General features: G+C 45.3%; 1 protein-coding gene across 3 annotated transcripts in view; it reads right to left on the bottom strand.

The window, feature by feature from the left end:
• COL17A1 (collagen type XVII alpha 1 chain) overlaps nucleotides 1–26,034 on the bottom strand; it is a 169,466-nt gene that overhangs the window by 50,857 nt on the left and 92,575 nt on the right. For all 3 annotated transcript variants that reach the window (XR_003942098.1, XM_030202785.1, XM_030202786.1), the window contains 11 exons: nucleotides 24,842–24,913; nucleotides 20,301–20,327; nucleotides 18,079–18,114; nucleotides 15,144–15,179; nucleotides 14,916–14,996; nucleotides 11,833–11,868; nucleotides 10,015–10,086; nucleotides 7,168–7,251; nucleotides 6,977–7,018; nucleotides 5,383–5,436; nucleotides 3,844–3,903 (listed from right to left, as the gene is read on the bottom strand). Coding sequence is in view for 2 of the 3 variants with exons in the window: in XM_030202785.1 (XP_030058645.1) it covers nucleotides 3,844–3,903; nucleotides 5,383–5,436; nucleotides 6,977–7,018; nucleotides 7,168–7,251; nucleotides 10,015–10,086; nucleotides 11,833–11,868; nucleotides 14,916–14,996; nucleotides 15,144–15,179; nucleotides 18,079–18,114; nucleotides 20,301–20,327; nucleotides 24,842–24,913 (600 nt within the window). In the remaining variant the exon portion in view is untranslated. The remainder of the gene's footprint in view (nucleotides 1–3,843; nucleotides 3,904–5,382; nucleotides 5,437–6,976; nucleotides 7,019–7,167; nucleotides 7,252–10,014; nucleotides 10,087–11,832; nucleotides 11,869–14,915; nucleotides 14,997–15,143; nucleotides 15,180–18,078; nucleotides 18,115–20,300; nucleotides 20,328–24,841; nucleotides 24,914–26,034) is intronic.

The following is a 26,034-nucleotide window of genomic DNA, read 5'->3' as shown; positions in this document are numbered from 1 at the left end:
TCCCCCCTATTCCCCCCACCCTTCCCCCCCTCACCCCCCCCCCCCACTAACTCCTCAACAACTGATTCCCCCAATAGCCTAACCCCCCCTAAACCCCCTCATTATCTGTTAGATGAATCCATTCAGGTGCCTCTGGATTATATCCAGTGGTGTGCTGGAGCAGGCTCTCACAGGCTCTCGAGAGCCGTTTGTTAAGTTTTTAAGAATTTTGGGAGCCGGTTCTCCATGGCTACTTTAACAAATGGATCCCAAAATGTGGGCTTGGGCCCCTCCTGAATTCTCTTTTACTTTGCTGGCCAGAGAGAGCCCCCTGTTAACAATTTACCAGCACACCCCTGAATTATCTCCCCTTACGCTTATCAGTCAATTTTTCCAACTTTCGAATCCCATTTTAATCTTGTATCACGTCTATAGTCATGTTTCCTTCTGATTAATGAACAATGTGGAATGCTGGATCGTCATCAACAATACAGAGCAACTTGTATTTGGCGAATAAAGAAGAGATACTGAATGAAGGTATGGAGGGGGGGAGGGGTACATTTTGAGTCTCCCCATTGAGCTGTAGGTCTCCAAGTGGATAGCTAAATGGAAAACCCTTAGAACTTCCCTTTCAAAATACACTCACCATCAGCACTTATTTTTTTTTTTTAATTTAGGCTTTGCTCACACCCTTTCAGTAGTAGCTCAAGATGAGCTACATTCAGATACACTGGGGTATTTCCCTGTCCTTGGAAGGCTCACAATCTAATTTGGTACCTAAGGCAGTGGAGGGTTAAGTGACTTGTCCAAGATCACAAGGAGCACTAGGGGGATTTGAACCCTGACACCTCTGGATGTCAAGACTGGCACTCTAACCACTAGGCCACTGCTCCACTCATGGTGATGTTTAAGTAGCAAGATATAAATGGGGTAAAGACCGTGTAGGGGTTTCAAAATGAAATCCTGGCATGTCCCTCAGCTCCACAACCCAGCCCCACCTCCAGTTCCAGTGGAGCAGCAGGCTGGTCAGACTCAGGGTGGGCTGAAGCCTGAAGTAAGCACAACGGTTGTAAAATATGATACAATCTACTGGGGCAATATTCAGACCACAAAGGTATGCAGCTTGTAAGCCACTTCCAGCCGTGGGCTGACCTAACTCTGAATATTGCATGCCAGAACATGCATGGCAGCTGGCATTGATTATCCGGATGTGCCCTGACCCAGAAGTTAAGTCGCTCCAGCTGTTGCCGCTCCACCTTTACTCCGTCTGAGCCTGCCCCTAACCTAGTCATTTACGGGATGGCCGGCTAGTGGAGATGTTCAGCGGCACTACCCAGTTAGTTTAACTGGACAGCAGCCTCTCCTACCCAGTGGCGTATCCATGGGTGGACTCAGGTGGGCCTGGGCCCACCGAGTTTGAGCTCAGGCCCACCCAAAATTCTGGCACCCTTATGGCTAGTGAGGATCCCCAAGCCCCGCCAGCTGAAGATGTCCTCCTGTGGCCAGAGCAAGTGATTTCCCTACCCGCTACAGCTGGCTGCGCTTTCACCTGTTGTCGCCACACCAACCCCTATCCCACACACAAGCTCGGTTTTCATGCATGCACAAAAAATTGAGTGTGTGCGGGAGGGAAGAGGCTGGTGTGGTGGCAATGGGTGGAAAGTGCCGCCAGCTAGAGCAGGTAGGGAAATTATTTGCTCTGGCCACCGGAGGACACCTTCAGCTGGCGGGGCTTGGGGATCCCTGTTAGTTCAGGTATTTATTTTATTGTTTGGGGTCACTGGGGCAGGAGCAGGGGTGGAAAGCACGGGGAGGGGGAATTATGTGCCCACCCAGTTTGGGCTCAGGCCCACCCAAAATACTATGTCTGGCTATGGTACCTGGTCAAAATAGCCCCGACAAAATGGCGCCCGAAAAAATAGCCCCGACAAAAAAGTTCCCAACATAATAGCCCCTGACATAACAGCCACTGTCAAAACTGCCTGCCCACAAAATAACCCTTGACAAATTAGCCCCCAGACCAAAGGGCCCGATCAGGCTGCCCAGAATATGGCATTTTTTAGTAATAATCTTACCTTGCCAAACAGGATAAGGTTGGTAAGACTATGAAAATGATGACAATATTGTTTTGTTTTTTTTAAATTAGCATGTTGATGGAAGAATAGTTTCTTTAAACAGCAGAACAGATCATGAATACCAGTTGGTAGCTATAGAATTTTGTTTATTTATATATGCTTTATGCAATGCAATGCTGGTAGGAGCCTTTATCAGTGAAGATTTCACTTGTAGTTTATCATCTTTTTTTTGTGATGTGTTATTTTTGTCTAGGGGGCTATTTTGTTACAAGGCTGTTTTGTCAGGGCTATTATGTCGGGGTGCCATCTGGCTGCTCCTACCTTGCTACATCCTTTTTAATATCAACCCCTATATACGGCTCTACATGCCGTGGAGGTCTTGCAAGCCCATCTGCATATTCCTGTCAAGCAGGGGTTGTCTCTTACATGTTTAGTGTATTTATTTATTTATTTATTTATGGCACTTGTATCCCACATTTTCCCACCTATTTGCAGGCTCAATGTGGCTTACAGAGACCTGTTATGGCATCGCCATACCAGGGTAAGGAATACAGTTGGTATTATACAGAAGTCAAGGAAAACAAGAAGATTTGGTCAAGCAATTATAGAAAGATACATTCTGAATAAAGGTAGATAGGTGTTGTTTCGTAGATAGTTATGGGTTCTTCTGGTAGGCCTTGTTAAAGAGGTAGGTTTTCAGAGATTTGCAGAAGTTATTTAATTCGTTAATCATTTTCAAGTGCTTTGGGAGTGAATTCCACATCTGCGTACCTATGTATGCAGTGTACAGCACTGCATACATCTAGTACATCTAGCTGAGGAGTGGCCTAGTGGTTAGGGTGGTGGAGTTTGGTCCTGAGGAACTGAGTTCAATTCCCACTTCAGGCACAGGCAGCTCCTTGTGACTCTGGGCAAGTCACTTAACCCTCCATTGCCCCATGTAAGCCGCATTGAGCCTGCCATGAGTGGGAAAGCGCGGGGTACAAATGTAACAAAAATAAAATAGATACTATTGGAGATTCTACATGGAATGTTGCTTCTATTGGAGATTCTACATGGAATGTTGCTATTAGCAACATTCCATGTAGAAGGCTGTGCAGGCTTCTGTTTCTGTAAGTCTGACATCCTGCACCAGGACGTCAGACTCACACAAGCAGAAGCCTGCGTGGCCACATTGGTGATCTGCAAGGGCTGACTTCTAGTGGTTAGGGTGGTGGACTTTGGTCCTGAGGAACTGAGTTTGATTCCCACTTCAGGCACAGGCAGCTCCTTGTGACTCTGGGCAAGTCACTTAAGCCCCATTGAGCCTGCCATGAGTGGGAAAGTGCGGGGTACAAATGTAACAAAATATATATATATATGACAAGAAGAAGTAGTAGCCATCAGTGCCTGTTCTCGAGCAGACTTAATGTTCGCTCCTTCAGTCTAGATGTTATTGATGCTGGATTTGTGCTAATATTTTATAGAGATACCTAAGTGCCTATGTAACTTTGTAAGTCTAAGTGCTTTGAAAATACGCCTCCTCGTGTCTTTATAAGACAGGCTGCAAATATGTGCCTTCCTGCCCAGTTAACCCAGGCGCCCTGTAGGACCCTCAGTAGGTCCTTTTTCCCCAGGGATAAGAGTTGGTAGGATCCAGGGGTGGACTGACCATTGGAACAACAGGGCAGTGACCGGGGTCCCGCTCTCTCCTAGCTTCCATCTCATTTTATCACTTTTGCTAGGTGGTTAGGGGCCCATGGCCCTTATTGCCCGAGGGCCCAGAACACTGTCAGTCCACCAGGCTTACCTTGATCTCCCTTAGGGCCAGGTGGGCCAGGAGGACCTGGGGGTCCTGCAAAGAAGGTTTCTGCAAAAAAAAAAAAAAAGCATGAAATCAAAATAGTAACTAGTTACTAAACATGTGGCTTTGGGGTTTTTTGGGGGGATTTTTGCACATAGTCAATGTTGTAACTATCCTGTCATGAAACATCACAATACTTTCCATCACACAGTATAAATACCGCTGTTATTACAGACCAATTTTAAAATGATGGGGCACAATGACTGTGGAAGACCGGAAAGAACAGTAAAACTTTATCCGACATTGTCTCACGGTCATTGGACTATAGGAATATGTGTGTGGTGGGGGGAGGGGGTTGTTACTATCTAACACATGGCCTCATACTCCCAGGTGCCACCTTAAAGAGGCCGGAGTTGCACAAATAAAGGAGTGCTCTGGAAGTACCCCCACCCCTCCCACTTCCCTTTTCCCCTTCCCCCTTCCACCAGGAGTCTTCCCCAACGACTTTATTAATTTATTTAAAACTCATAGTATACTAGGCAGCTCACAATAGATACATTCACAATATTAAAAATAACATAATTAAAACAAAATATTCAAACAACAATCACACCAAAGTCTCCATTTTCATATTAATCTTACTGTCGCCTCCATTCATATAAACTACGTCTATATTCTCCAGAATAATCCAGTTTATCTCCATCCAAAAGATGCCCCTTCACCCCCTAAAGACATCTATGTGGTCAAGAGATTAAGCCCTGCCCCATCCCCTGTGGCCCCTCCCAGAACCCTAAATCCCAGGCTAATCTTCAGTAACCATGACACGATCCATTCCCAGTTGCTCCTGTCCTTGCTGGCACCGGTTCAAAAAGACACCTGTTACTCGCAAAGGCCTTCATGGGGTGGTGGGCTGAGGATTAGAGAGCTGCACAGGAACAGGATTTGCAGGAATCCCACGAAGATCCCCTCCAGGCCCTCAGGACTCTTGTGGGGATGGACACAGGTCCTGTGGGGATCCAGCAGGAATGGATGCAGGTCTTGTGGGGATCCCAGAGAAGTGTAGTGCCAGGTCAGCCTACCTATTCTTTCCTTGTGCCATGGCAATTATAATAGCACTAAAAAAATTAATAGATATGGTTGATAGCATTGAAATCCCTATAAGCACTGAGAGGGGACGTTATCAACATGGGCTACTGTTAAGTTGGGTTATTTTAGTACAGGGGATGGGTGGTAATAGAGGATATTACATATGGGGATGGGCGGGGATGGAGCAGATTCCAGCGGGAACGGGTGAAATTCCTCTCCTCATGCAACTCTCTCTAGTAAAGATCACCGTGGAGGATTCTTGTACTTGTGCAGCTCTGTTCCCTTTCACAGAGGCTCCTCGGGAGCACTGAGCTGCAAGTCAGTGGCCTGATGCTCCCGGCCGGCAGAATAACGCACGTTGCATTACTGCTGCTTAGTGACTCCTGTGGTAATCTAAGTTGCACAAAATGCCATATTTTACTGCAGTTTTGTAACTTCCCCCCTTAATAGGACACTTACCTGAAGTAGGTACAAAAGATCCTGGTGGACCTGGTGGTCCCTGTCTGCCTTCCCCTAGACAAAAGAGGCAGAAGAAAAGACGTTTCAGAGAGTACATGGAAGTGCCATGGATGGATCCTTAAATTAGACTAAATGCCTTTAAAAAGAGCAATATTATTAGTGACTTTATTCCCCATGAACGCTAACACTTAATAAAGTTTTCTTTTGTTTTACAGGAGGGGATTATGGGGGACTTAATATTTAGCATCTTGCACTCACTTGTTATGTGAAACGAAAGGCGGTAAGCAAACATAAACATACAGAAAATGGAATTACTGCTTGAAGAAAGAGAGATAGGGCTCAGAGGGTCATTTGTCCACCTAAGACAAGGGCCCATCCTAACTAAACAATGAGGAGCAGATCAGTGGCATAGCCATAGGTGGGCCAGGGCCCACCCACTTTGGACTCAGTACCAACCAAAATTGTGACACTCTTGCTGTGGCTGGTGCAAATCCCCAAACCTTGCCAGCTGAAGATTTTCTCTACTTGGCCAGCCAGCGCTCTTTCAAATGTCAGCCAGCAGCACTTGCCTTGAGCTGAGGCTGAGACGGGCCCTTCTGCACATGCTCAGTTTTCTCATATGCAAAAGTGCTGAGCATGCACAGCCTGCCGGAAGCAGCATCACTTTGAGGCAAGTGCTGCCAGCTGCCGTTTGGAAGGGTGCTGGCTGCTCGAGGAGGAGGAGGAAATCTTCAGCTGGCAGGGTTTGGGGATCCATGCTAGCTCAAGTGTTTAATATTTGGGGTTTGTGGGCAGGGAGGGGTGGAGAGAGGAGCAAACCGGTGGGGGACCGGGGGGGGGGGGGCAAATTCCATGCCTACCCACCTTGGGCTCTGGCCCACCCAAAATTGGCCATCTGGCTACACCCCTGGGGCAGATATTCAGCATTTTGCTGACTGCCACCTGCTTTATTCCCAGATATTCAGTGCCAGGCTATGTCCCAGCACCAGCATTGACTATCCAGGCATACATGGGCGGATAAAACAGAACCAGTTAAGTGCAGTATTGAGCACCTAACTGGCTACGATGAACCGCATAAAGATAGGACTCTGTCTTATGTGGTTATCCGAGCTGGTTAAATGCTGACTCCGCCCCCAGAATGCCCACAAAGTAGTCGGTTTCGGCTTCAGTGCTACCTGGACATTTTTGAGCAGCACCATCTGGTTAAATGCCGCTGAATATGCCCTGGACAAGTGATTTAAATGGCCAGGAGCCATTTCTGGCCATTTAAATTGCTTCGAATATCGACCCCTGAACTGCTAGGTTAACATTAACAAGGCTACCTTAGCCCTTGTGCAGTTTACTGTGTTTCCCCCCCCCCCCCTCCCCTTGTGATATGCCATGAACAGCAGAAACTTGCTACCCAACATTCAACCCTTCCTATCTTGGTGGTGGTATTCATTGCATTTTCTGTCATTTTTAGAAAAGTTGACCTGTCTGGAGAATCAGAAAAAAATGCAGGCCTCAGTCATACTTGTGGTGCGTCATGTGGCAGGCAGGATTTTGAAAGTTTAATTTCTTTGCTACTTGTGTGCTGAGTGAAAGTGATTCTTACCTGGAATGCCTGGTGGTCCTGGTGGCCCCTGAATGGAAGCTCCTAAAACATAAATGAAGATTATTTGCATGAAAACTCCTTACAACCAATTTGAAGGCTGGTAAATGTCCAAGTTCAAGCACTCTCTGGGCCTCACAGTAATGGCTGCTTAGGTAAAGAAGTAATATATACTGCTAGCTGCTTTGGTCTACCTGGTGGGCCTGGAGGACCTGGGGGCCCTGGAGGTCCTGCTTGTGCTCCCGTGTATCCAGCCTGAGCTTCAGCATTACCAACTCCTGTAGAAACAAGAGAAGAAGCAAGCAGTTATTAAAATGATATCATCATCTCCCTTGTACATCAATGTGCCTAATTATTCTACAAAAAATTGGTGCAGGATATGGAGGACTGGTCTAGTGGTTCGAGCACCAGACTGACAACAAGGCCTTATTTGCAGAGGTGGTGGGGAGTGTGTTGGAGTATTTTTTTTTTCTATGTGGGTTTGACAAGAAAACTTCAAGTAGCTCAAACTTTGTAGGCTAGGTTTTTATATAAGGTGACCCGGAGGAACGGAGCTGCCCCGTTGCTTAGACAATTGCACTGGTTACCAATGCAGGAACACAGTGTTTTTCAATTACTTGAGATGACATTTAAGGCTGTGCGGGGGGTGGCCAGCCACAATTGTTAGCATCTCGACTAGTGCAGTATGCGCCCACACATCCTCTTCAGTCCTCCTTTCAGGGCTGGTGTTAGACATTCAAGGGCTCAGAGCAGAAACTGGGGAGGGGGGGCTCCCTGAAGCTGGTCTTCGGCCTATGTCTTCTTCAGTTTGAGAAAACGGCAAGGCAAACGATCTGCGAAATCCAACGTGGAAAATGAGCAAGCAGATCAGTATATTATCCAAAATATTTTATTGAAGATACCGTATATAAGACAGTTGCCCGACACAGGCCGTCTTTCGCCTAAAAAAGGGCTGCATCAAGGGCTAGTCTGTATCTCTACGAACAAGAACAATTGCAAATTTTCCAGCTTTGATAGCAGACTACTTGCTGGTGATTTGGAAACACAACAGGACACGCTGTTTGTGCTGGGGTTTTTTTTGCATTTCCTTTTTCCTTGTCCTGATATGCAATTTTCAATTGTTCTTATTCGTAGAGATACAGACTAGCCCCTGACGCAGCCCTTTTGTGGGCGAAACATGGCCTATGTCGGGCAACTGTCTTATATCTTCAATAAAATATTTTGGATAATATACTGATCTGCTTGCTCATTTTCCTCCTTCTTCAGTTTGAGGCAGGTTTGGGGGACTAGGACAATTGCCCTGTTTTCCAGCCCCTAATGCCGGCCCTGCCTCCTCTACAGGTCTTTTGATGTTTCCCAATACAGTTGTGATGAAAATGGAGGTATGGAGAAAGAGGGCGTTTAGGATAAGAGCTGTGTTAGATTGGAATAAGTTGCCAGATGTGAGAGAAGTTGGGTTTGTGGTTTAGGAAAGTACTAAAGTCTTCGTAATTTCCTTGATGTTACGTCAGCTGGGGTCTTTTATGATTCTGTACCATTTTGACTAGTGTTTTTTGTGATACCAAGGGGGAGACAGTATATACATTTTTATAAATAACTTTGACTGCTGTTCCTTGTGATCTTGGGCAAGTCAGATAACCTTCCGTTGCCTCAGGTGTATGCTTAGATTGTAAACCTTTCGGGAACAGGAAAGTACACACGGTACCTGAATGTAACTCACCTTGAGCTACTACTGAAAAAAAGATGTGAGCAAAAGTCAAATAAAATGTATCCTATATCATCATATATCAATCATTGGGTCTGATGATCACTCTGGACAGATTGACACTTGTGTTCTAGGGTGGGAACCCATTAGCAGTCACGTGACAGCTTTTTAAAGCAAATAATCTCCTCTAATTTAAGAATTATTATGCATCACTCGGTTTTAACCAAGTGGCCAACTGCTATTTTGAAGCTCTCAAAATGTAAAAGGTCCTTGCATTTAGCCTATTGAATGTCCTACTGAATTTTAAAATCCTTATTGAAAGTGCATTTCCTGAGCGTCGGAGGTTTGAAACTTTGTTGGTATGTTTCTGAGTCAAATGATGCATGATGTCTGTACAGTGCCTGCGTTCCTATATTTATTTATTTGTAGCATTTGTATCCCACATTTTCCCACCAATTTACAGGCTCAATGTGGCTTACATTTGCCGTAATGGCGGTTGCCATTTCCGGGTAACAGAATTACAAATGGTGTTGCATTAAGGTGTGTACATACATAGTAACATAGATGGAACATAACATACATGGAACAGTTCATGGTCTATATATATACTATGTGCATACGTACATGGTAAAGAAGAATACATTATGGTATTGCATGCAGGTTCCTGAGTGATAATTGGATTATAACATACATTAGGTCATCGACTATGGAGAGACCATATTCGACATAGGGATAAAAGTGATAGTGCTTGTGCACTAATAGCAAAGAGGTTAATCAGTCACGTGATAAGATTTAGGTTGTGTCTAGGCCGTGTACATTCTTATTTTTTAGTATTTAAGATGGATGTTTGTGGTATGCCTTCTTGAACAGATCTGTTTTCAGTAGTCTTCGGAAGATACTTAGGTCTTGCGTTGTTTTTATGGCCTTCGGTAGCGCGTTCCATAGCTGGGTACAGATGTATGAGAAACTGGTCGCATATGTGGATTTATATTTTAGCCCTTTGCAGTTGGGGTAGTGGAGATTGAGGAATGTGCGTGCTGATCTTTTTGCGTTCCTAGTAGGCAGGTCTATAAGGTCTGACATGTAGGTCGGGGCTTCCCCGTGAACGATCTTGTGGACCAGGGTGCAGACTTTGAACGCAATTCGCTCTTTTAGTCTTTTAGTGTAGTTTTATATATGTAGAATTGAAAATAAAAATAAATCCATCATGGCATCCATTGCACACTTTCATGTTTTCACCTTTGATGAGAACGGTCCTTTTGATACAATCAACATAATTCCATCTCATTAGATACCACTTCAGGGAGGTAAATGAAAGACCTTGAAATCCACTTACTTTCTGATCTTGACGACTCTGTCCTAGTCACATACACAGCTTCTCCTGCCTCACCGCGGGCTCCTTTTTGACCTACATAGGGAAGAATGGAAAATATACAATTTCCATCAAGCTGATTGGAAAAATGTTAAAACATGATGAGGAAATGCTACTTTACTGAAAGTGTGGTAGCTGCCTGGCATAAGCCATAGCAGAGACGGTGGAAATCAACACTGTAACAGAATTCAAGCATGTTTGGGATGGATGAAGAAGAATGCGGCAGGAACCCACCTTTCACGCCCTCAAGAGCAGGGTCAAGGGTAGAACTGATAAGGTGGAAACAAGGAAGGATGATAAAGGAAGCCTGTATAGGACCTTAGGGTAACCGGATTGGAACCGGCAGACGAGAACTCTCTGGAAACCAACCAGGCCAACAACAGGCTGGTGGTGTCTAGGTAATGTCCAACAAAGTGACAGGGACGAAACAAATAGTAGATCAGTGAAGCATGACCCAGTACTCACAGCCTACAACTCTCAAGAAAGTAATTAGATCAGTGCCAGCAGATGAGGTCTGAAAGTAAAAGGAGGGGCACAAGGTGGAAGTTTTGTGTAGGGTGCCTAATACTCTTGCGCTAGCCCTGGACATGTTTAATAAAATGCAGTAAGAAGTTGCACAAAATGCAGGGCACTCTAACATTTAGTGCGAAGCAGTTGCACAAGATTTAGTGCACTCTAACATTTAGTGCGAAGCAGTTGCACAAGATTTAGTGCACTCTAACATTTAGTGCGAAGCAGTTGCACAAGTTTTAGTGCACTCTAACATTTAATGCGAAGCAGTTGCACAAAATTTAGGGCACTCTAACATTTAGTGCGAAGCAGTTGCACAAAATTTAGGGCACTCTAACATTTAGTGCGAAGCAGTTGCACAAGATTTAGTGCACTCTAACATTTAATGCGAAGCAGTTGCACAAAATTTAGGGCACTCTAACATTTAGTACGAAGCAGTTGCACGAGATTTAGTGCACTCTAACATTTAATGTGAAGCAGTTGCACAAAATTTAGGGCACTCTAATATTTAGTGCAAGCCTATGGTAATAGCTGCTACACACCAAAAATAGCCAGTGCGCTAAAAATACCACGCCAACTGCTTGCTGTTGTGTAGTACGTGGGTTATGGGCAGAGATTGGGAGTCGATAGTGCCTGCAGTAGTAGGTTATGAACGTTTGGCAGCTTGGCCCCTAATGGTAGTGCTGTGGGAATACCACTAGGAGTCAGATTGCCATTTTGAACCCAGGATAGCAATGGAGCAGGGGCATCCAGGGATTACTCCTGCTTCACCACTAAACTACCATGGAAAACCCCAGGGGAGACCAAGAGGGTGGGGGAAGTCAGGGTCTCATCAGTGGGGCTGAAAAGGGTGGATGCTCTAGCCGATTGAGGAGTCTACAAACACTTTGAAAGAGTGGGAGAGGAATCAGGATGCTGATCTAGGCAGGGGAATGGAGAATTGGGGTGGGGGTAATGCTCAGGATGGGGATTGTTTGAAATGCGTGGGGCCACAGTAAATGCATTGGCAGACAACACAAATGCACTTACATCACTATCTACAAACGTGTTTACAATGTGGTAAGTGTCTTCCCCTGTGCAGATGTTGGCAGCACCCCCAACAGTCTTCACATTGCATTGTGCGTTAATTTTTGCACCTAACGTGTTAAGTGCAAAACACTTACTGCACTCTAGTAATGAAGCCCCTAGGTCTAATATAACAAAGTCAACATTTAGTGCAATAGATCAGCAACTGAGAAGCATTTTTACACTATCTAATGTAAATCTCAGTACCTGGCTGTCCTGGGAGTCCAGCTGGCCCAATAGAACCTGGTTTAGAAAGCAAAGAAAGATATTACTAAATCTTCATGATGAATAAATCAGCATTTGGACTAATCAATTGAAGATAAATACAGTAGGTCTCAGCATTAAGAATTTTAATGCTCATCAAATCTTCTTTGATGTTGTGGGTTATTCAGCTTATCCTACAACACTGCACCCCTGCTTTCTTAAAGATACACCTGTTATGGAATAAAATACCTTCCTCTTTCAGATCATTAGATGATTTATTAGGATTTCAAAGAGCTATTAAGACTTATCTGTTTCACTGAAATTTATCTGATGGAATGATCTGTGAACTGTGTGTTTTTTAAAGATTATTTACTACGTAAAGTTATTTTATTTGTTTTTTTATATTCTGAATTTTTTGTTTGTTGATTTTATTATGTATGTACTTCTGTAACCTGTTCGGGACGTTATCAGTAGGACGGGCTAAATAACAAATTAATTAAATTAATTAATTAAACGGTGCACAAATTTAATGCGTGTGCAACTTAATTGGCTAACGAGTCAATTAGTGCCAATAATTGGGTGCTCACAACTGATTATTGGTGCTAATTGACAACATTTCGGATTTGCATGTGCATCCTGCTAGGCGCTATTCTATAAAGATCAACATGCAAATCTTATAGCGTGCAATTCAAAAAAGGGATGCGGCCATGGGAGGGGCATGGGCGGTTCAGTGCTGTCCACTAAAGATATGTGCAGTATTGCTGAATACCGGGGATCTGCGCCTAACTGACGCGCCAGGATTTACACCAAGTTTCAGTTGGTATAAATCCTTGTGCCCAAAGTTTGGTGTGGAAATCAGCTCTAAGCGCTGTTCTATAAATGGCGCAGAACTCGGAGTGCTGTTTATAGAATAGCGCCCCATGTGGAATTTTTTTCAGCACTGTTTTTCGAGCATCATTTACTGAATCTAATCCCTTATGTTTAGGCATTAGTATTCATTTCCTCTTGCTTTTTTTTTTTTACAGAACTGGAATAATCCTGAGAATTAAGTGCTTTCTTCTTGGTTTTTTTGCTCCTAGAAGTTCCCAGAAGGGTGAAGACTGGAATCGAATGTTAAAGAGGTGAAGGCAAATTTTAGAAAGAACGTAGAAATGAGAATTGGGAAGTGCAGGTCGGGAACGTGTCAAATTCTGGTAGTATTTTAGAACAGGGTCTGCTGGTATAGAGTCTTTTCTAAAATACATGAAGAAATGGATGTGTATGTGCCAGCGACATGTGGTGACGGCTCCTATTTTGCAAATGTCAACCACAATATTTGTTCAGGCAACTTGGCAACATGCGTGTCTAAATGTTGATGCAAACCAGGGGTGGCCCAAGGCAAGAGGGCTGAGATGCTGCCTCCCCCGGGCTGAGATGCCGCCTCCCCGGGCCAAGATAACACCCTTTCCCCTGACCGAGATGCTGCGCCCTGCCTGGACCAAGTTCTGGTCTCTCCCCCCTTCCTTTCTCCACCCTGTTCTCCAAGTTTACCTTCTTTCTTCATGGTGCAAAAGCCGGCGGTGGCAGCGATTCCCATACACTGCCCTGCCGCTGGCACTAGCCTCTTCTCTACTGCAGCCACCTCTGAGGAAACAGGAAGTTACACAAGAAGGGGCGGGTGCAGATGGCAGGGTAGCGTATGGGAATCGTGCCTGCCGCCGGCAGCTTTTGGAACATGAAGAAAGAAGGTAAACTCAAGTAACTGGGTGGAGGAAGGAAGGGGGAGATGCTGCTCCTGAAAGAGGGCCGCCTCAGGTGGCCTAATGTTCAGGCCGCCCCTGGCACAAACACATATATGTTGGTACTTTGGATCATAGATGTATACGTGCCAATACTTGCAGAAATCTACACATCTATGTTTTCCCAATTGGTTATTTTATTTTATTTATGACATTTATATCCCACAGTATTCCCACCCATAGGCAGGCTCAATGTGGCGTACAATAATTAATAAGCAACAATAGTTAGCATATCTGGGTTTAAAAAAAAGGTTTGGCCAAGTTCCTGGAGGAAAAGTCCATAGTCTGTTATTGAAATAGACATGGGGCAAGCCACTGTTTGCCCTGGGATTGGTAGCATGGAATCTTGCTACTATTCTGCCGGGTACTTGTGACCTAGATTGGCTACTATTGGAAGTAGGATTCTGGGCTAGATGGGCCATTGGTCTGACCCAGTATGGCTATTATTTTGTTCTTATGTTATAAAGCCAGCAGTCATTTGACATTATTGATTTTGGGGGTGGGGAGGGGGGGGGCACTGGGGGATTAAGGGTGGGAGACTTGTGTGAGAAGCAAGTTGCAGTAGTCTAAGCATGAAGTGATGAGTGTGGATATGGGTTTTGGTAGTGGTCTCAGAAAAGAAGGGATGAATTTTGGTGATATGATAGAGGAAGAAATGACAGGTATTCTATAACAATTTGTGCATAAATCCTAATGTGTAACTATTTGTGGGCGTGGCTAAGGGCAATTTTGGGGTGTTCTTAAATTTTAAGCGCGTACATATAGAATCGTGTCTAACTGTAGGGCACCTACATCTAGGCCTGCTATTGCAGACGCCTAATAAGTGCGATTCTATAAAGGACACTTGTAGAATTGCGCTAAGCGTGTTAAATTTTCAGCGCTGATTTTTAGGCGCTACTTATAGAATTTGGCCTAAGCTGCATTAGGGATTAGGAGCCCCTAACTGAGGTGCTTAAATTAAGGCACTCAGCATCCCCTGAATAATAGCCTGTTGGCATCCTATAAAATGCTATTTGTGGGTCATTCCACAGTCAGACATTTAAGCCCCTAGAAGGAAATTGCTTCACTTGATTGGCAAACTTCAGTACAAAAGAGGTTTAGGCAGCACCACATATACAAAATGGAAGGAGTTTGGACAAGGTGACTGTAAGGTCATTTCCCAACCTCAAACAACACTTTTGCAGGGCTCTGCTTATTTTACCCACTGTTACAGTCTTTAAATTAACCTTACTTCTCATGTGTGGATTAAAATTATAAGGTTTATTGGATGGAAAGCTACGTATGAGTCATCTGCTAAGGTTTACCTACCTGGAACACCTGGTGGACCTTCAGGGCCAGTAGGTCCTGGTGGACCAGGAGGGCCAGGAATATTAAAAGATGACAAGCCCTCTGGAAAGCAAACACAGGAACAAAGTTTCCTCAGTCACATTTGCATGATACACTTTAAACTATGAAGTATCCTGCATGCAAATATACATATAGGCAGAGAAAAAATTGAATTGACACGAATTATTGGAGAATCCAATTGATGTATACCTGCACTGATAACCCTGCCTGCAGATCCAGTATCGCCTGCAAAAAACGGAATGAACATAACATTTTGTCAGGTAAGCATTTATTATGTTTTTTTAGTAATATACATGCCATTGTATTTGTGTGTGTTTTGCATCCTGAAGATAATGTGTAATAACCCAATAGCATTGTACGACATTAAGCTAAAGCATCCTCAGGTAGGATAATATCCTACTGTGTTGGGACAGAGAGAGGACACAAAGGTGTGCTGGCATTTAGGTAGAATGTTTTACTGGCCGCCAGGATAGAGAAGCAACAGATCTGACCAGGTCAGAGGGAAAAGTGGAGACTCCGAAAACATATACGTAAGCAACCTACTGAGAAACAATGTCTGTGAATAATTTCAGCCAGTGGTACACTAGGCTAGTAACAAGTAGATTCACACTGGTGGAATGGGAGCGAGGGCTATTAGACCAGTGCAGAATTCAACCTCTGGTGCATAGCTGGCTAAAAGGTTCTTTCCTGCATTGCAAGAACAGCAGTGGCACTGTGAACTTCTCTATTCAGTTTAGTTTATGACACTTTGAGGGGTATTTTCGAACGGGGACGACCATCTCTAAGGACGCCCATCTCTAAGGACGGCGCTGTGAAGGGGCGGGGCATCCTGTATTATCGAAACAAGATGGGCGTCCATCTTTCGTTTCGATAATACGGTCAGGGACGCCCAAATCTCAACATTTAGGTCGACCTAAGAAATGGTCGATCTAAATGTTGAGATCGCCGACCTTAGAGATGGGCAACCTCGGTTTTCGCCGATAATGGAAACCGAGAACGCCTACCTCAAAAACGACCAAATCCAAGGCATTTGATCGTGGAAGGAGCCAGCATTCGTAGTGCACTGGTCCCCCTGACATGCCAGGACACCAACCGGGCAGCCTAGGGGGCACTGCAGTGGACTTCACAAATTGCTCCCAGGTGCATAACTCCCTTACCTTGTGTGTTGAGCCCCCCAAAACCCACTCCCCTACAACTGTACACCACTACCATAGCCCTTTCGAGTGAAGGGGGCACCTAGATGTGGATACCGTGGGTTTCTGGGTGGGTTTTGGAGGGCTTACATTTTCCACCACAAGTGTAACAGGTGTGTGTGGGGGGGAGGGGGTGGGGGTGGGGGTGGGCCTGGGTCCGCCTGCCTGAAGTGCACTGCACCCACTAAAAACTGCTCCAGGGACCTGCATACTGCTGTCATGGAGCTGGGTATGACATTTGAGGCTGGCAAAAAATGTTTTTTAATTTTTTGTTTTTGTGTGGGAGGGGGTTGGTGACCACTGGGGGAGTAAGGGGAGGTCATTCCCGACTCCCTCCGGTGGTCATCTGGTCAGTTCAGGCACCTTTTCGAGGCTTGGTCGCAAAACAAAATAGACCAAGTCAGCCAAATGCTCGTCAGGGACGCCCAAACTCGGCTTTTGATTATGCCGATTTGGGCGCCCCTGAGAGAAGGACGCCCATCTCCTGATTTGTGTCAGAAGATGGGCGCCCTTCTCTTTCGAAAAATGCCCGTTTGCCTCTTACAAACTCCACATTTTGCTATGCAAAATTATTCTTTAGAAAGAGGATAAATAAAATGAGGAATGGTAGTAAACTGAGGACATCTACATGATGCTGGAAATCCATCCCTTTTATAAAACATTTTTCTCCCCACCTCCACCTGCCTGCCTCTCCCCCCCCCCCCCCCCCAAGCCTCCTTCTACTGGTTGATCCCTGGGTAGCCTACCCAAACCTTGCTCATGCAATCAACCAGTATACTTTAGAACATGCAGCTGAGGCTTGGCAGGCTATAATTGGCTAAACCACATGGGTCTTTTTATTTCTCTAGACTTATATAATGCTAGATCCTCCAGATGGCTCATTTTGGGCTTTAGAGCCTCAGAGTATTAGGATGGTCACATTTCAAAATCTGTTTGTGGAACATTTTGAAACATTTTGAATGAGAATAAAGCAAAATTAACTTGGAAATGCAATGGGCAAAATGAAATTTTGTGTAGGGGACAGCAGAAAAACAGTCATAGTTACATAGTAGATGATGGCAGAAAAAGACCTGCATGGTCCATCCAGTCTGCCCAAGACAAACTCATATGTGTATACCTTACCTTGAATTTGTACCTGTCCTTTTCAGGGCACAGACCGTATAAATCTGCCCAGCAGTATTTTCCGCCTCCCAACCACCAGTACCGCCTCCCATCACCGGCTCTGGTACAGACCGTATAAGTCTGCCCTCCCCTATCCTCGCCTCCCAACCACCACCCCCTCTTCCCCCCACCTGCTCCGCCACCCAATTTCAGCTAAGCTTCTGAGGATCCATTCCTTCTGCACAGGATTCCTCTATGCATATCCCACGCATGTTTGAACTCCGTTACCGTTTTCATCTCCACCACCTCCCGCGGGAGGGCATTCCAAGTGTCTACCACCCTCTCCGTGAAAAAATACTTCCTGACAACAGAAGCAATAACTTTTTCTTGCAAAAACTGTCCACTCTTGTGTCTGATACAATACAGGAAAACTGTGAGATGCCAAATTGTCCAGTTCCAGGCTGGAGATTTAGGGTAGTCCTGGCTTTCTGAGCACCCCACCCTGGTGCATTATGGGAGCTGCAGCCCTGATTTCAATGAGCAGGATCAGGCACTACAAAACCCACCGTGCTTTGGGATGTAAGCTCAAAACCAGGACTGTCCCAAAATCTCAAGCCTGGAACTGGGTTTCTCTGCTATTTCAGCTTCTCAGGCTTGTTCTGGTGCTCGGCGGTTGAGAAATCTAGGAAACCCATTTGTTCCTGTTTTTGTTCCTGTGTCCACTAGATGGCGCTGTTGATCCAGCTATCCAGTGGAACTGGCCAGCAAATGTTAATTATGAGGAAACTGCAGAATGGAAACTATCCATTTCAGTGAGAGATCAGACTCACCTTTTGCCCCTGGTCGCCCTGGCTCACCCCGAAGCCCTGCAATACAAATCACACAGTTAACCCTTTTATTTCCAGTTACTTTACAAAATAGATTTTTAAACACTTGGCAGTATTTTTAATGTTTTTCTTTTTAGCAAGATCCTTCTTTGGAAGGGCGTAATACCCAGTGAGTTATTTCCAGATGCAGAACTGGCTCAGTCTTATACCATTTTATTCTCTCCTGTAACTGTTAATTATGACCACTGCTGAACACAGTTTACTGTGCTGCCCTGGGATCACAGAGAAGATCCCTTGGGAGTTACTGGCAGCTCCTTAGGACACAGTAAGAGAACAGTTTGTGCTCAGATAACTTCCCTTCCTCAAGTTCTTTTCTTTTTCCTACCCTAGAGCAACCTGCTACTTCTCCACTGACTTCAATAAGGCAATGGGGTTTTCACAGATCAGGGCTGTCCTGGAGACCTCCCAGCCAGTTTGCTTTTCAGCTTGGTCTAGAATTTGGCAACTAAAATGTAATGCTAAAAATGCAGGGTCATGCATTTGGGCTGCAAAAACCTGAGAGAATGGTACATTTTAGGGGGCGAAGAACCTTTGTGCATGAAAGAGGAGCAGGACTTGGGTATGATTATATGTGATGATCTTATGGTGGCCAACAGGTAGAAAAGGCGACGGCGAAAGATAGAAGGATGCATAGGATGAGGGATGGGCAGTGGCGTAGGAAGGGGGGGCGGTGGGGCAGTGCGCCCTGGGTGCACGCCGCTGGGGGGGGTGTTGGCTCTGCTGGTTCCCTGCTTTCTCTGCCCCGGAACAGGTTACTTCCTATTCAGGGGCAGAGAGAGCAGGGAACCAGTGGAGCCGACGCAGCTCCCAGCGACGTGCACTCGGGGCGGAGCGGCCCTCCCACCCGCCTCCTTTCCTACACCAGTGGTAAGAATGCGCTCTGGGGGGGGGTGCATGCGCCGAGGGGGGGGTGCGCAGCGGCAAACCGCCCCGGGTGTCAGCCGCCCTCGCTACGGCACTGGGGATGGATTATCATATCTCTGTCTGGAAGTTTCATGTCTGGAGGAACAGGCGTTAAAAAGAAAGAACAGAGGCAACCCAGAATGTTCTAAGAGATAAGGCTTAAGGGAGAGAAAACAAAAGGAACATATGATAAAGACACTGAAATACTTGAAAGGTGTAAATAATGCACAAGGAGAAACCAGTGTTCCCTCTAATCTGAGTGGGAGCCCTCCAACCTCATTGCTGCCAGTAGGGGGTGGTGCTTCAATATTGTGTTTTCAATCACTAGGACCAGGCTATTCCCTGGAGTCCTGCAGAGTTTATCTGTCTCTCACTATTGAAAGCGTGATAGTGCAACCGCCCCCGCCCCCACTGGCATGACTGTAGGTGGAAGACTACCATTCAGGTTACACAAAACAGTAGAAGAAGCCCATTCCAACAGATTTTCCTTCTAGAACAAAGGGCCCGAGAAGCTGCAAAATTAAAGATAGCTTCACTTCTCTTTCTCTGTTCTGTCCTCCTCTATTCCTCTATTAATCATTTGTGTTTTATTATTGTTGCTGTGTCAAAACAAAAAAAACAAAAAGGCACACAACTGCTTACAAAACAGTAGATAAAAAACAACAAAGCAGTGGAATCAAATGCATTTATTGGAACAATACCCGATGTGGCCACGTTGCGCCCTCAGGCTGTGTCAGGGGTACAAACTATCAAAAGTGTATGTAAATATATCATACACACTAGTAGTTCCAAAAATCTAGTTCCATTTATCTGCTACTTCCAACTGAACTGATATGCATTAGCATTACCACGTCGGGTATTGTTCCAATAAATGCATTTGATTCCACTGCTTTGTTGTTTTTTATTTATTGTTGCTGTGTTACTGTAAACTGTTTTGATGTTGCTTACAAAAGATGGCACAGTAAGTCTGAAAAAAACCCCGCATGAAACTAAAACTTCAAAATTCAAGAAAACTTGGGACAAAAATAAAAGGACCCCTAGTAGCGAGGAAGGAAGAGATGACAGAAGTGTCTTAGGCTGCAAAACGGGCAATTTAGACGGATCCGACAGTGCTTACTTTTGCCAGCTTCCATTTCATTATACTATCATTTTCTAATGTGCAAAAAAAAAAAAGTCTTCACACTGGAGAACTGTTTGGGACAGTGGGATGTTACTATTGCTGTCAGTTGTGATAAATTGTGCAGGGATATGGAACCACTTGCCTGGAGGTCCTTGTAATCCTGGAATCCCTGCAGTGAAAGGGAATAAATTATAGATGATTTCACAGGGTAGCGAATGCATTTTAATCTACAAATTACAACACTGACATTTTATGCAATAAAGCAAACAGCTAAATGAATTGGAATAGTCAGTACACAACACAGGCCGGCCTCCCCTGGTCAAAAGAGGCATTGAGAATTAATTCAGCCTGCAAAGGGTCGGCAGGATGATGAGGTCACACAACATGATGAAGGCATCAGCCAATCAGATGCATCCATCACCTTGCACATGACAGTCTCTTATTTCTGTAAGATGGCTCTGTAACCAGCATTACCACTGAAGAATAAATTGCCAAAACGTGTTCATTTTTATACTGTGTTTTCCTTCGCAGTCCATTTGTACTGGAGAGGCCTCATTAGAGCTCCTGACTGCTACGTGCATATCCTCGCTTTTCTCGGCTTGGGCACTAATGCTTAGCATCACTTAACTCGTTGCAGTGAGAATCTATTTGAGATGTGGCCTGGTCCCTCTGAGTGGCTAAGTCACACTTTTTGAAGTTTAAAATTTTAACTCTGTGCTTTGAATTAAGAATGATTGTACTGTGAGCCATCTGCGAGGCCACTTCCAGTAACTTCCATGTCCTATTACACAGTGCAAATATGGCAAACCCCAAATCAATCTTCACCAATTAACATGAAAAGCTCAAAAAGGAGGGAAAGGCCTCTGAATACTCAGGTGTTCAAATATACACCTTTCTTGTGTAGCTTAATCAGTGGCAAAAAAAACCCCCTAAACCTCCTTAAAAATACAAAAATTTGAAACGGTACCCCCCAAAAAAACTCTCAGTAATGTAGATGAATTTATATGAATAGTGTGTCATATCACTGTCTGTGACACTCAGTGTGAATGTCAGAGGTACCAAGTCAATTTATTTAAATTTATCTCAGTCTTTTTCATTGGTAGCTCAAGGCAAGATACAGTGGTGGCCCTTCCATTAGGCCACCTGAGGAAGGGGCCTCAGGCGCCACTCTTCTGAGGTGGCTTCACCCCCGTCCTTCCTTCCCCAACCCTCTTCCTCAAACTTACCTTTTCTTTTCTTGTTTTTTTAAAAGGCGGTGCTGACAGCGACAGCAGTGATTCCCATAGGCTGCCCTGCTGCCGGTCCTGGCCCCTTCTCTCTGCCGCGGCCCACCTCTCTGACATAACTTCCTGTTTCCTTGAAGGTGGGCCATAGTAAAGAGACGGGGCTGGGACCAGTGGCAGGGCAGCCCATGGGAATCGCTGCTTCCACTGTCGCCTCCGCCTTTTGAAAAACAAGAAAAGGAAAGGTAAATTCAGGGAAGGAGGTTGGGGAAGGAAAGGGGGAGATGTCAGATCATGGTGGGGGGCAGTGGATGAGGAACCAGGGTGGCAGCTCATACCTCACTTCGGGTGGTAACATACATATACATAGTAACATAGTAAATGACGGCAGATAAAAACCTGTACAGTCCATCCAGTCTGCCCAACAGATTGTCTTGGGCCGCCCCTGGCGACATACATTCAGGTACAGTGGATATTTCCCCACCCCTGGACGGCGTACAATCTAACAGGGCAATTCTATGACTGGGCACTTGCAGTTCTGTGGCAAGGCTAATTGGCCTTAATTAGGATCTATGCATAGATCGTATTCTATAATAATCCACGTGTAAATCCTAACACATGCAAACATTTTGGGGGCATGGCCAGCAGGATTTTGGGGTTGTTCTGGGGTATTCCAACATTATGCACATACATACAGAATTCAGCCGAATCACGCCTAATTTAGGTGCCGGCAATTTACACCTGCTTTTAGCGGGCATAATTGTTAGCGCCTAATGTTAGGCGCGGTTTACGCCCTAAACACTATTCTATAAAGGACATATGCCCTTTATAGAATAGCGCTCAGCATGTAAAGTTTTCAACACTGATTTTTAGGTGCCACTTATAGAATTTACCCTCTTATGTGCTTGGTTCCCTCTAAGCTGAGTAGGAGTCCCTCCACCTACAATCCTGCCAGTGAGGGACAGGCAAATTCTGCAGGACTCCAGGGAACCTGCCTGTCCCTAGTGAATGAAAATACAATATTCAAGCATCGCCTCCTACTGGCAGCAATGCAGTTGGAAGACCCCGCCCCCCACGGCTTAGAAGGAGCAGTACTCACGTGTGTAACTTACAGAATGCTAAAAGTTACAGGCAGGGCCAGCACAAGGCAAGATGCCATCTGACTTACTGCCCCCCCCCCCCAGCCGAGATACCATCCGCCCCCCCCCCCCCCCCGGCTGAGATGCTGCCCTCCCCCCCGACGTTTTACCTGGTCACGGCAACCTTCTAACCCAGCAGCGGCAGCAATTCCCATACACTGCCCTGCCGCCGCTGGCACCCGCCTCTTCCCTTTACTGCGGCTGCCTGGGCGAAACAGGAAGTTACTTCAGGTGGCCGCAGTAAAGGGAAGAGGCGGGTGCTGGCGGTGGCAGGGCAGCATATGGGAATCGCTGCTGCTGTTGGCTTGAAAAGTCGCAGTGACCAGGTAAAACGCCACGAAGCCGCTCCCCTAAGTTGCCACTCCTAAAGCGGGCTGCCTGAGGCCTCCGACTCAGGTGGCCTAATGGTCAGGCCTCCCCTGGTTAGCTGCATAGTGTGAGTGGGCCTGCCAAAGTGTAGGTGTACAGAGGCTGGCCAATGCTTGTATTCTATAATTGAAACACCTCACGTGGTCAAACAAAGTCACAGGATCTCAAAAAACCAGTTCCTGCTTTCTGGAAGTCGGTACAGAACAGACTCCAGAGGTGGCTCTCCAAGCCCCTAAAGTGGTCTCCTGAATTTTTTTCTCTTTTCTAAGAAACCACCTGGCCTGACCACTTCACAATCTTTATTGGCTCGTCAAGCTATGTTGGCGGCCAGGGTCGTTTTGGCTGCTTCATGGAAGTCCTGGCAGGCACCCTCCATTGTTAAGTGGCTTAATAAGCTATGGTACATATGCGAAATGGAAAGACTTTGGGCAAAGCGCTGAAAAGCAATATCTAAATGGGAAGCTACCTGGCACCCTTTTATTTCTAACTGCTCGTGCTGATGGTTGATGTTGGAGGTGGGGGGAGGGGGTTCTCGAGTAGGGTTTTAAAACATTTTTTTATCTTTGCTTTTCTTTTTCCTCTCATATCTTTCTTTCGTCTTTGTTGGGTAGGGAAGGGAGGGGATAGGGGGAAAATTGTATTCAATTACATAAATACAGAAGTTTATTAATATTGTTAACTATGTTGTGGGAGCTTTACATAGTTTAATCTCAGGCGTTATAAGATTGATACTTAATGCTAACTAATGTCTGTATTATATCGACAATTACTTGTTTTGCAAGCATTTTGTTAACTCTCCCAATTCTGAATAAAGACTTCTTTCAATTAAAAAACAAACAAACAAGCAGTATAACAAATACAGAAGAGGGTGGTGGACTTTGGTCCTGGGGAACTGAGGAACTGAGTTCGCTTCCCACTTCAGGCACAGGCAGCTCCTTGTGACTCTGGGCAAGTCACTTAACCCTCCATTGCCCCATGTAAGCCGCATTGAGCCTGCCATGAGTGGGAAAGCGCGGGGTACAAATGTAACAAAAATAAAATAGATACTATTGGAGATTCTACATGGAATGTTGCTACTATTGGAGATTCTACATGGAATGTTGCTATTCCACTAGCAACATTCCATGTAGAAGGCTGTGCAGGCTTCTGTTTCTGTGAGTCTGACGTCCTGCATATGTCCTTATAGAATTAGTGTTCAACACTGAGGTGCTTAATTATATGAGAGCATTGCCTCTTATGTTTGTACCTGAGGCAATGAAGGGTTATGTGATTTGCCCAAGGTCTTAAGGACCTTGGTGGGATTTGAACCCTGGCTTCTCTGGCTCTTTGGCCTGCTGTTCTAACCATTGCACTGATGGCAGAAGGGCCTAGTGTGGGATATTTTTCATTCATGTAGGTTTTGGATCCAGTAGATGTGGTTATGAATTGGGGAAAGAAAAAGGTCCCGGTATGCCAAGACCTTTGATCTGCTGCTTTGAAGATCAATCTGTCTTAGTGGTACTAGAACTAGTAGTAAACAAGGCCCATGAATGTCAGTCATGAAAGGTCAGTCAGAAACGGTTGAACTTAATCTAACCCCAATCTATTTTTCAGAAAATAGATCTTTCCAGTGCACAAACTACAAATCAAACTCAGCATCCCCAGAGCTGAAAGGGCTTCAGATGAATTTTAATTTCAAACTGGAGCTTGGTTCTTGGTTTGCCAGGTTATGGAGAACTGAGCTGGGTATTTGAATTCCTAGCCGTGGTAACGGTGACAGATCCACACAAATGCAAAATGAACTCTTCTATCGGACAGTTACTAAGGCTAAGATTCACCTTTCTGCTCCTTACTGCGCTATGCCTTACTGCTCTGTTTTAAGTTCAGCTTGTTCTGTGAATCCTTCTCCTAATTAGTAAGCAAGCAGCTCTGTGTTTTCTTTTTTAATAAATTAACTTTTTCTTATGACTCACCGGCTAATCCTGCATCTCCTGCCGGACCAGGTGGGCCTCGGGGTCCAGCTAATCCCATAAGTCCTGTTTCTCCTAGAAAGAATTGCAGTAAACATTTATTTCTGTTTAAAAGTAAAGTCCTGAATAGTACAAATTATGGGATTAATATTCAGCTAGCAGTGCGCAGCGTTTTGCTGACTTCCGCTGGCGTTATGCCAGAAAATTCAATGCCGGGGGCATGCCCTGGCTCCAGCATTGAATTTCCAGGTTTATGGAGCCAGAAACCCTAGTTGGTTAAGTGCAATATTCAGCACTTCATCAGCTATGGGGCACCATATTATTATTATTAGCATTTGTATAGCGCTACCAGACGCACGCAGCGCTGAACACCTGACACAAAGAGACAGTCCCTGCTCAAAAGAGCTTACAATCTAAATAATACAGACAGACAAGACAGTTACGGGTGAGGGAAGTACTGGGTGAGAAGGAAGGAAGGAGCAAGGGGAGGGCAATTGAGTAGTGGCTAGAAGCCAAAAACAGCAGTGAAAAGGTGGGTTTTCAGCATGGATTTGAAAACAGGTAGAGATGGAGCTAGATGTATAGGTCCAGGAAGACAATTCCAGGCATAAGGTGCCGCAAGAGAAAAGGAACGAAGCCTGGAGTTAGCGGTGGAGGAGAAGGGGGACGACAAGAGAGATCTGTCCAGAGAGCGGAGTTCACGGGGAGGAATGTAAGGAGAGACGAGAGTGGAGAGGTAATAGGGGGCTGCAGAGTGGATGCATTTAAAGGTCAGTAAGAGAAGTTTATATATAAAGATAGGACTGACTTTTATGTGGTTCTGTTTATGTGGTTTACCAGCCAAGTGCTGACTCCGCCCCTGGAAGGCCCTCCAAATAGCTCATTTCGCTTTGGGCACTAAGCTGACATTTTCAGCAGCATTATCCAGTTAAATGCTGATGAATATGCCCGACTAGCCCTGAACAAGAGATTAAACTGTCCAGGAGCCATTTCTGGCCAGTTAAACCACTTTAAATATCGACCCCTAAATATGCACAGATGAAGAAACTAGATAGTACCTGGGGCGGAGAGTGGGCATGACAGCATGAATCAGTGCAGCTACATTACTGCACCCTAACTGATTAGCGTGTAAACCCTAACCACCTACAAAATGGGTGGCAGAAAGAGCTCACTCACTCAGTGGCGTTCCTAGGGGG

Source organism: Microcaecilia unicolor, chromosome 5, assembly GCF_901765095.1.
Source record: "Microcaecilia unicolor chromosome 5, aMicUni1.1, whole genome shotgun sequence".
Lineage (NCBI taxonomy): Eukaryota > Metazoa > Chordata > Amphibia > Gymnophiona > Siphonopidae > Microcaecilia > Microcaecilia unicolor.
Note: the sequence above shows the minus strand (reverse complement) of the source record. Positions and strands in the feature narration are given on the sequence as shown.